The sequence below is a fragment of the Desmodus rotundus genome, chromosome 9 (genome assembly GCF_022682495.2).
Source record: "Desmodus rotundus isolate HL8 chromosome 9, HLdesRot8A.1, whole genome shotgun sequence".
NCBI classification, from domain to species: Eukaryota; Metazoa; Chordata; class Mammalia; order Chiroptera; family Phyllostomidae; genus Desmodus; species Desmodus rotundus.
Window position 1 is genome coordinate 107,413,738 of NC_071395.1, and position 10,816 is coordinate 107,424,553.

General features: G+C 41.1%; 1 protein-coding gene and 1 non-coding gene across 3 annotated transcripts; one reads left to right on the top strand and one right to left on the bottom strand.

The window, feature by feature from the left end:
* Positions 1-2,381: 2,381 nt before the first annotated feature.
* Positions 2,382-10,141, bottom strand: CCDC43 (coiled-coil domain containing 43). Of its 2 annotated transcripts, XR_006654511.2 has the most exons (6): positions 9,915-10,141; positions 8,302-8,389; positions 6,592-6,727; positions 5,245-5,303; positions 3,704-3,951; positions 2,382-2,793 (listed from the first exon to the last, which is right to left on the bottom strand). XR_006654511.2 is itself a non-coding variant. In XM_024553601.4 (5 exons), exons 1-5 carry the CDS (start codon positions 10,116-10,118, stop codon positions 3,764-3,766), a joined length of 675 nt encoding a protein of 224 aa, XP_024409369.1. In that variant the 5' UTR covers positions 10,119-10,141; the 3' UTR covers positions 2,382-3,763. The 2 variants fall into 2 exon arrangements, 1 of the variants encoding a protein (XP_024409369.1); XM_024553601.4 differs by having other exon boundaries at positions 2,382-3,951.
* Positions 7,400-7,538, top strand: LOC112298948 (U4 spliceosomal RNA). Its single transcript, XR_011650433.1, has one exon. It is a non-coding gene; the product is annotated as a U4 spliceosomal RNA (small nuclear RNA).
* Positions 10,142-10,816: the final 675 nt, after the last annotated feature.

A 10,816-nucleotide genomic window follows, 5' to 3' on the forward strand; every position in this document is an offset into this window, starting at 1 on the left:
CTAAATGACTGTAACCCAATCATGGCTACAGTCTAGTAACCAAGACAAGTTTTGATTGTGATATAAAAGTGTTTTCCTTACAAAACTGGATAATACCTAGGAAACAAAGGAAAACAAGAATGAACCCAATATTCATGTAAAATTTTAGTATTTAAAATACTACCATATTTATAATTTGAAATCTTAGTGCCTAAGGAGGGAAATGCATCTGATTCTCCTAAATTAGTGATAAAAGTGCCAGTGTAAAAACCATGCAAGTTACTGAATATAAAACCTGTTCAAATCATTTGTGTATATTCTTAAAATTTAATTATACTATCAATTATTAAATACTTCCAATTTTAAAGTATTTAAATTGAATTGAAACAAAACATTTCCTTTATCTGGATCTTTTAGATTTGATGCACAGTAACTAAAATAATGACTATTGTCTTAATACCCTTAGTTTGCTGCCTTTTATGAGGGTATCACGAAGTTTTAAAATGTATTTTTTAAGGTTAATCTTTAAGTTTAGTTTGCAATTGGTTAGTGTATATTTTGTGTAGTTGTGTTCATTAGTTTGCTTCTGTATGTTTTTAAAAAGTGCTCTTGAAAGCTTGGCTTTTTCTGTTTCTCATCACTTAATATCTTTGTATGGAACCCAAGTAATTTATTCATTAATATGAAATGTTGATATTATGTGACTCAGATCTTGGGTTTTTACATTTCTAGCATGAGTTAGACTATGATATAATGTACTTATGAAATTTAATTGAACTATCCTTGACTATAAACACTGATGTTTTAAATGTTGGTGTTTTTCCTAGTTTTAGAAATCCTGGTATAAAAAAGAGTGTAATCACACCACATAAATTTTCTTTAGATGATGTGCGGAAGAAACTGATTGAGAATTCAGGAGTAACTGTGGGGAGAAACATTTTGATCACTGATACGCCTTAGAACTACCAAATGAATTACATTGAAGGTAGTCAAATAAAATTGATCACCCCACCAGTCACTGCATAGAAAGTGGTTAAGTTTGACATAAGACATGTTGGATGTTATAAAAAACAAATATTGTACTAATTTAGTCTCTCAAAACAAAATAAATTATTTTGTTGAAAATACCTGGTTTGGTTTTTTACATTTGTCAGAAAACCAAATTTCATTTAACTGATAAAAACTGGTGCTAAGTTTCAAATTTCAGTACTATTAACACATAATAATGTTGGTAGATAAACCAGTGCCATTCAGGTATCTTTGGATATAAACTTCCTCCTTCAAAAATGAAATTTTGCTCTGCCTTTATGCTAATCCAGGCAAGCTTGGGTAAAAATTCTGGGGAAGCTTTTACATGACAGTGGTCAGAAATGAAACATTAGTCCATTAACAAAAACCAAACACAAAAGTTCTTTGAAATTTTGTTATGTCGCCCCATAGATAATTCTCCAATTAGTTGGTTGTCCCTTTCTATGGAATACACTCTAATGGATGGTTCTTACGTTTTATACTTCTGAATTACAACCTATGGAAACAATATAAACTTAACACCACACAAGACTTATAGTGAAACTGATAAAACTAATGCTCCCATCATTTCTAATCCAATATAATGTGGCCTACTTAAAAAGCACTTTATATAAAGGTGGTTGAAAACCATCTTGAATTATGTCACTGTTCCTCCCATTTCAATAATCTGTTACTGTAAATTTTAGGTTGGCAATTAATGTTATGTCTGAAATCCCAAATTTGCCTTAAAGTGTCAATCATACCATACATGATATATAGTTGTTTAAAATTTTCCCTTTGCAATACTGCACATTTCAGATGTAAAGGATTTAGTAGCACCTGAGTTAAGTGAATAATCTTACCCAAAGCCAAATTAGCTGATTCTTTTTTTCTGTTTAAACATTAATTCAAGTGTACACTTAACTAACATACATAATAGAGTCCCAGAAGAAAAAATTTACTGTTACAGCAGATTAAAACAAGTACCCTTCAGGGGTCCATCGTTATAACCCAACTCTGCTTCAAAGACTCAAATCAAGGTGAGAATAAACCAAAAATCCAAAATAAGGATTTTACTAAATTAAAAGACTCTCATATGCTATCTGTAGACAGACATAAAGCTCTAAGACTCCAATGGTACTTCAAAGCACTTCAAAGCCAATGTACTGAATTTCCAAAAAAAACAAGGTAATCTTTCTGATCTAATACCCAACCTCACAGAAAGGAAAACTGAGGCAGACAATTTATGGATTTCAGGGAGAAGTTCTACTGATAGAAGAGACTATTAGGGCTAAGCAAAACAAAGCATCAAGTAAAATTCAACACATTGCTAAGCAACTATCCACACAGAACTCATTTCCATAGGTAGCTGGAAGGAATCAAATCAGAAGACACTCATTTAAATAAAGTTTATTTTTTAAAAAGGTGGTTTTGTTTAAAATTTTGCCAATGCCACGGTTATAGGAGTGTACAGAGGTAACACATTTTTCCCTTAACCATGCTTCTTTTTACCTTCTGCACAAAGGTTAAAACTTTTGTTAATCTCCATGGTATAAAACAGAGGTCAGCAAACTTTTTCTTCAGAGGGCCAGGTACTAAATACTTCAGGCTTTACAAGCCACATAAAGTCTCTGTCACGATCTTTTAACAATCCGTTAAAAAATGTAAAATCCATTGTTCACTTGTACCATACAAAAATGGGCCAAATTTGTCTTGCAGGCAGTTATTTGCTGACCCCTGGTATAAAATATCTACTTTGCCTTGCCGGAGAAATTGCTCTCTTCGTGCTTCTTGACAGTCTGCTGCCTGAAGAAGAGAAAGGCCTTATTTAAAAATTGAATGTAGCTTGTAACAAAGGTAGAAATGGAGAGTTCCTGCTCACTTTTGACACTCTCAAGCAAATTTCCCATTCACTCATTCAATTAATTTGTTGAGCACCTACTATGTACATTCTTAAATATCTTTGTGTTAGCAGAGATTTCCAGTGTTTCTTCCTTAAAAGGTGATTCCTCTACTTTCTCTAAACCTGTAATTATCAGGGCTCTATACTCCTATGTTTTAGGGCAAACCAGAATTAAAATCTCTACTAGCGATCAAGAGGAATCTAACAATGGTATCCTTGCACACAGTACTGACACATCCTTCTTAAAATCACAACCGAGATGAGGAAAAATGTAACTATCTCTAAAAAGATGCTTCCTTTCCTCCCAAAGGCTGAACACTTTTTTAAAAAAAGTTCTCAAATCTAGAATATCCATCAAATAATTCCTTCTCTTTTTCCTAGTTTGTTGCCATGTAACATAGAGGCTGGATCTGGGCAGGGCTCCTCATTAGCTTTGTATTTGAGTCTTAAAACAATACATTTAGGGGTGAATAGTATTTCTGAAGCAACGTACACTCCCACATTTCATCTCAGGGAAGGAGTGGTTGGTCATGAGTCCGTTCCTTCAGAATATTCCTACTGTTTATCCAAGGTGAAGGAAGACTTTTGAAAGTGGCCAAAAGGAGCAAAGGACTTCGGTACTGAAATATAAATGTCGCCCCCATTCCAGATCTTTGGTACAGGTATCAACTACAACAGTCTGATTACCCACAGAGGCATGGCACATTTTGTAGTTAGAGGTGTCTGTGAGTTTCCTTTTAACCACGTAAACAAAAGGGGAAATGCCTGGGGAAACCACCTCACAATGTTCTCTCATTTCTCTTAAATACACACGTGCACAACCAGTTCTCCCTTGGATCAGTTCACGAGGAGAAAGCGTAGAGTTGACCAAGGTTATCGCTTTCGTTCCCCTCTTTGTGTCCTTTTCTTTTCCTTTTCCTTGCGCTCCTGCTTGGCTAGTCTGTCCCTCTCCCTCTGCAGCTTGTCCTGTTCCTTCTTCCTTTGGGACTCATCCCGAAGCAAGTCCCGCTCCAGTTTTCGGGCATTAAGGACATCTTCCACGTTGGTATTTCGGAACAGAACTACAAAGAGTTAAGGGGTCAGGGTCGGGGTAAGTCACACAGGCCCAGCTATTGCTCTCTCTCCATTCTTGCTGTCCGTTCTCTACATGCTGAGCCTCTATCTATTCCTAATTTTAAAAAGAAAAAAAATCCTTCTGTTTATCTTTGGTCCAATGGGAAATCCTGAAACTACCATTACACAATTCAATGTGTAATGGTAGAATAAATCTCAGAATAAAAATCTCATTCGTACTTATCTAAATAGTTGATGAAAATAAAATTTAATTCTAGAATATGTACTTATATCATTCAATGGCAGAATATTGTTGGAGTGTCTATCCTAGTTTTAGTGGGCAGAGTATTCATATAAGTGGCAAAATTTTTAGGTGTTTGGCACTGTTAAAATGCTTGAAAGAGTAAAATAAGTTGTTTAATCTTACTATATCAATTTGTTTTCCTAGACCGCTAAAGCTTTAGTGAAACCACGTTCTAGTAACAACAAACTGAATTTATCAAATAGTAAGTTTAGCCAGTTAGAAAATACCCCGCCCAAAACTTTACCCCTTTCTTGACTTTAAAAATATAACCTGTTCCTACCAAACAAGCTCCTCTCTACTCTTAAAGCACAACCTTCTTCTGCTTCAGTGCTTTCCAATGTCTTCCTGAAATAAGCCCCTCCCCCAGATAATCCACCATACTTCTCACCTTTAGGAAGGGGGATTTCTAAATCCACTTTTTCTGGGAAGTTTCTCCTACGTGATTCTGTTGGTGGGGCTTTCCTCAGCACATATGTTTCAATCTGTCCATACAGGGCTGGGCAAATGGAGGTTTACAGACGTGAGTATACAAAACAGAGTTTACTCTTGTATTATTATTTATTAATAATTGTATTACTTGTATTACAACTGTATTTGCCCACCTCTGTATTTTTAGCTTAAAAGTACTTAGTGTTTGTGTTCTCTTTCCAACACATTGTAAGGTCTTCGAGGACAAAGAACAAAACTTCAATACTATCTCAATTGCTCCGCAGTGCTGGGAAACCCAGGGCTGTCCGCAGAGAGCATGGGTTTTTATTTTCCCTTAGAAATCCTTCCTCTAAGCTGACCCCTTTACAGTACATGTTAACATGTCTGCTTGGGGGAAAGTTCCAGCTCAGCTGACCACTTAGGGCCGTCCTAGACACGGGGCTCGCAGTGCCGGCCTGACAGGGGTTCCTGAACGTGAAGGGGCCCACAGCAATAACAGCGAAATCAAAACTGATCCTCAAGAGGATTCTGCGGAGAAGCACATGGGGATGGACACAGAGAAGGATACGTTTGTCAGAACCAACGTTCATTGTGGTGGCCCCTGAATCATCCTTCTCATCTGCTTCGGTAAGTGATGTTAAGGAAAGTCGGATGGAAAGCAAAGTTAGCGCATCCAAACCCAACATGGGAAAACATTCAATGAACGGATGGGTAGGAAAGGCCCAGTGAATAGAAGGACACTGTCAGGGATGTGGCAGTAAACCCAGGAGAGTCATCTTTAAGAGTCTCAACTTGGGGAAGAGTGTTCAGAGCTTCTGTGAGATCCTTACCTCTTGGAGGCTAAAACGAACTGAAGCTGGTCCCAGCGGACTGCCCCATTCCCTGGAAGCCAGGGGATGGTGAGATGACCTCAGAAACAGGGGTTCGCAAAGTGTGGATTCCAGAATACCCTGGGAACTTGTTAGAAATGTACTTTCTTGGGCCTCATCCTGGATGTAGTAAATCAGAAACTCCGGGAGGTAGAGCCCAGCAACCTGCGTTTTAACAAGTCCCCCAGGGAACTACTGCTTAAAACACTCTTTTCTAGCCCAAGCAATGAGATTTTGTAATTGGAAATAGCTCTGCCAACCCTGGCAAGAAAAATCACGAGGAAAACCTAGAAGAGAAGTTGGTCCGCAAGAGCCTAAGCATTCTTTTCTGAACTCATGACACAGCTGACATTTCTGGTGTGATGTCCACTCCATTCAAGGGGGCTCAGCAAACTAAGCATTTCCTAAACAAACATCAAAGTCACAAGGAACCAAACCTGCTCCTACCAGCAATACTTTCTTTGTACTCAGCCCCACTGAAATCCCAGATTTATCCTGGTGTTATTTGGGGGTTCAGTCTCAATTTTAATTACGTGGTCACTGGAACATTTTTTTAAAAGACTCAAACAAAACTGCTCCGAATTTGGGAATCCTTCACCCAAACATATCCAGGTTCTAATCCTGGTTTTGCCACTAATTATATGAATGTTTCTAATCACCAATTCATCTCTTAGTGCCTCGATTTCCTTATAAACTGGGGAAGGATATAGAGATGTATTATACGTGACACGATGCTGCACAGAAAGGTAAAGAACCGCAGCTACATCTTATTTTCTAACAACACAATATAAATGGTCCGTTACTGAGGTATTATTTGTTTCACGCTGAAGTTTTCAGGAATATTCTTGATTATGTGTTGAAAAATATAAGTCCAGTATCAACCATTCCAACTTAATTCCTCACACCCACAAAGGGCCCAGAGCACTGCCATTTTAGAGGATGTTAAGCTACAGAGGGGAGTGGCAACCTCCCAAAGCTCACTGTAAACCAGCAAATGCTTCTGGCTTGAGCCTCTGGAAATGGAGCTGAGACTCCAAAAAGGATATTCCTCTTCATCTGTCACATCAGCATACTGGGCCAGGAGGGCAGCTTTTCTCTGCTTCTCCTCTTCTGACACCATCCTGGGCTTCACCACAATCTGGGCCTGTTTCTCAATGAGGGTAGCAATGGCCTGTACCTCGTCTGGGAAGTGGTGGAAGGGGAGAGAGGGACAACAAGGTTGTATGTGAGAAAAAACAAGCTCGCGAAACCACTAGTCCACCCGGGCAGCATTTGGAGTAAAGGCCATGGCATCTGCAGACTCCTGAGAGCCCTGGGGTTCAAAGGAGGTGCCAATGGCAAAGGCAAGGAGAGGCCATGCGGGCCAGGCTCTAGGTCTTGTATCCGTCTTCAATGAGAGCAGCCCTGCTTTTACTTGTTTTATGCACTGAAGTTCTGCTGCTTTCAAAAAAAGAGGTTGAAAAGCACTGCACTACAACTGTACAAAATTAAGCCTCCAAACATACAACCTTCTCCCCTCAACCCAGAAACCTAAGAAGGACTCTAGAACCCACTTACGCTGGTCCCTTTCACGTTGATAATTACGCCAGTGAAATTCTTAGATTCTTTTTTTTAAGATTTTATTTATTTATTCTTAGAGAGGGGAAGGGAAGGAGAAAAAGAGGGAGAGAAACATCAATGTGTAGTTGCCTCTCGCACGCTCCCCCCACCAGGGACCCAGCCTGCAACCCAGGCATGTGCCCTGATCAGGAATGGAACCAGCGACCCTTTGGTTCATAGGCCAGTGTTCCATCCACTGAGCCACACCAGCCAGGACAAAATTCTTAGATTATTTTACAATAAAACCAGCTATAAAGCTTTGCGCAGTGGCAGTATCATAGCCAATGAAGTTTATCCGAGGCACGATTATTGCTAATTGAAACAATAAAACCAACTATTGAGTTCCCCATTCTCAAAGGAGGAGGCAACAGTGTCAAGTAGTGGTTCTCATGCCTGGCTACAAATTAGAATCATCTGGGGGAGGTTTTATTTATTTATTTATTTTCGATTCTCACCGAGGACATGTTTATTGACCTTAAAGAGAGAGGAAAGGAGAGAGAGAGAGAAAAACATGGATCAGTTGCCTCCTGTAGCGCCCTGACTGGGGATTGAACCTGCAACCGTTTGGTGTACAGGATGATGCTCCAACCAACTGAGTCACCGGGGCCTCAACCCCAAAGATGTTTATATAATAGGCACATAGTGTGGCCCAGGCACTAGTATTTTTAAAAGTAAATCAAATGATGCTAAAATAGATTCTATTTTAAGTCTGACTTTAATGATTTGAGTTTTTTGCATCCTAATGATGAGTATATTCACTTACTTCTCTTTCATTCTAAAGGGTGAAGGGTTTAGCTGACCAAAGCAAAAAACCAATCACAATTTGTGTTACGAAATGAGAGTATAAAAAAGGCAGAAGGTGAGAAAATACAGTTGACTCTGAACCTGCAATACAAGTCTACAAGGGGCAGTAGAAAGTGGATGAAAAAGAAAAGAGCAAAACCCACAATGTACATAACTGTGGTCAGCTGAAGTGAAAAAGTAGAAAAGGAAAAAGGAAACCAACATTCAGTTAAAAAGTGAAAGCTGCTGGGTGTTTGCCAGCTTAAATCACCTTGGGGAGAATGAACATTCGGCAAAGAAAAGCAGAAACTCCCTGAGAGCTGCATAGTAAAGGTCACTGGAAAAGGCAATGGAGGTTAGAACTCCGACTCTACCTTCTCTTTTCACTTTGGTGACAACATTCTGAGTTTCTGACCATCTTTCCACAATCTCTTTGCAGATGTTAAGGAGGGAATCTTCTTCCTGGTTGGAAAAGCAGACCAATTACTTAATTTCCGAGAGAACCCTCAACATGAACAAAGCCTACGCAGAAGGCACAGGTGGTGATGAGAAGAAACCACTAGGCGGAATGGGAGCCACAGGACAGAGAGTTTCTCTTCTGAGGCTCTGGACACAGAAGTAATCCTGTGTGTGAGTCCCAGAATCCACACCTGCTAGGTCAAGGGCACCTACTCCATCCTGCCAAGATCCAGGGGAAAGGATTCCCACCAACTCAGGGCTGTTTTCCTCATTCTTTTGGAGACAAAACATGTTGCCCACGTCAAAAACCCTTCTCTGCGAAATCTCCTTTGGCCAATACACTCAACTCAGTACATTTCCTAAGGTTTATCATGTTCATGCTGAGAAACTGTTAACAGTCCAACACAAATTCATGCCTGTGTTTATCAACAGACACAGAGCTCCAAATGATGACACCATGAAGAAAACAGGTCAAGGAATTGGTACCAGTGGGGACCTAAGTTACTTCAACTTCTTTTTCAGTCTTTAGAAACTTCCCAGCTGGAAATAAAAACTAACCTAAATTGCTGGCCTCCTACTCTTTCCCTCTACATCCTACAATGTCAGGGTCCAAGGGAAAAAATTTACTCCACTGTGCTGTTTCCACTGAACTTACGAGCTGCATCACAAGCTGTGTTAGGCTTTCCCAGATATAGGTCAGCCTCACCAGAGCATGCTTTGGGGGCCCCTGCCAGGACGTCCTGAGACAGCTGCACTAGTGTTATATTTCAGCCATGTGCCCGATGGATAAACTACCTTTTCACCGCGTAACTATTAGTGGAAATGAAGGCAGCAAAAAGGATCAGGAAAAGCGGGCAATTTGGTGACTTACTACTTAAACACTGATTAAAGTACACCTTTCTGAATTCTTGAATCTGACTCTAGGTGGCTAAGTGCTAAGTGTACCTTTCTTCTTAAAAACTCTGATCTCTTATTTCTACTCCTACTCGACCCCCCCCTCCCACACACACACAAGTGATTCCTACATTTCTAAATACTTATAAAAGGAAAAAGCATAATATTTGGTTCAGTTCTGCCCAGGCATGAAAAGACCTCTAACGCGAGCTTACCTATTTTGGACTCCTATCTCCAAAATAGGAACCGACAGGCTTTTGTCGTGGGACAGTCCTGGGCACTGCCTCTTAAAGGACACGGACATCTCAGAGCACTTGATTCCCCCCTCTGAACACTGTCAACGGATGGGAATGAAATTGGTCGTTTGACCTTTATGATAAAATTCTCATTTAGACATTTCAGTGCCATCCACAGGCATCCGCGAGAGCCTCTTCCCCAAGAATGACAGAAAGCCATTCCTCTCTATGCAACCTACAAACCTTTCTGGTTCCCCTTCCCCACAGCCCAGAACTCAGAAGAGTATTCCTCTCCCAGGTGATACCACTAATCCTCCGGGATGCTGAGTAGGGGAACAGGGATACAAGTATTGACAGGGGCTGGCAAGAGGCTAAAGAAATGAGTTCGGGCTTCTCACCAGGAAAGCAGAGAGAATACCCTGTAGAGCGTCCAGCTTCTCTTCTTCCTCCTCCTCCTGCAGAACACCCAGAATGTAGGCACCATAAACAGCTCGGTCCACTCCCAGCGCCTCCAACCGTCCATCTAGCCACGAGCCAAAGCCGGAGCACTCGCCATCGCCTTCGCCGGAGGAAGGTGCATCCACTTCACTGGGCGCCGCCATCTTGGGGTCAGGGTCCTGCAAGCCCCTAGGGCGCCTACCGCAGTGCCTGACGGGCCGCGCCGCGGACCCACTGCGCAAGCTCAGAGAGGAAACTCACGCCCCGGCGCGGCGGACGTAGAACTTCGAACACCTACAGTTACTTTCTTGGCGTCTAGTAACCGCTGAGTTGAACGCATCTTGGCGTCCGCTCGGGCACGTGGTCTCTCAAAATCCTGGCAGACTTTGTTTACAGTTGGGAACGTTCAGAGAGGATCAGCGACTTGGACAAAGTCACGCGCCAAATAACTAAACAGGACTGGAGCTCAACTTCAATTCTAGCATTTCTGCCCACCTCATTGAGCTGCCCCTCGGTGCACACCCCACACAGCTTTCAAGTAGGAACCTGCTAACTGTGCCTGGAATACTCCTTCACCTTTCTGAGCTCCTTCCTTAACAGTACTCCAATTTCAGGAAACCTTCTCCGATTCCCTGCCATCTGTGTTAAGACCACTCCGTGTGTTGCGATTGCTTCTCTGCACTTAGCATGATGTATTTAACGCACAGCCCCACACACAGTAGTAGGTGCTCAGTAAGTGAACAGGCTACCTCAAGTCATTTCTTTCACTCTGTCATTCAACATTACACAGGAGTGTCTTCGAGGAGCCTTCTCTATCCTTTGCCAGACACTGCTAAGAGTTTTCGATGCATTATCTCCTGTA

Excerpts from the sequence above, each read along its gene's own strand:
- CCDC43 (XM_024553601.4), bottom strand. The coding sequence starts at position 10,118 with ATGGCGGCGCCCAGTGAAGTGGATGCACCTTCCTCCGGCGAAGGCGAT. Across the intron at positions 6,728-8,301 it reads CACCAAAGTGAAAAGAGAAG|ACGAGGTACAGGCCATTGCT; the intron begins GTAGAGTCGGAG and ends ACCACTTCCCAG. Across the intron at positions 5,304-6,591 it reads GATGTGACAGATGAAGAGGA|CGAAGCAGATGAGAAGGATG; the intron begins ATATCCTTTTTG and ends AACATCACTTAC.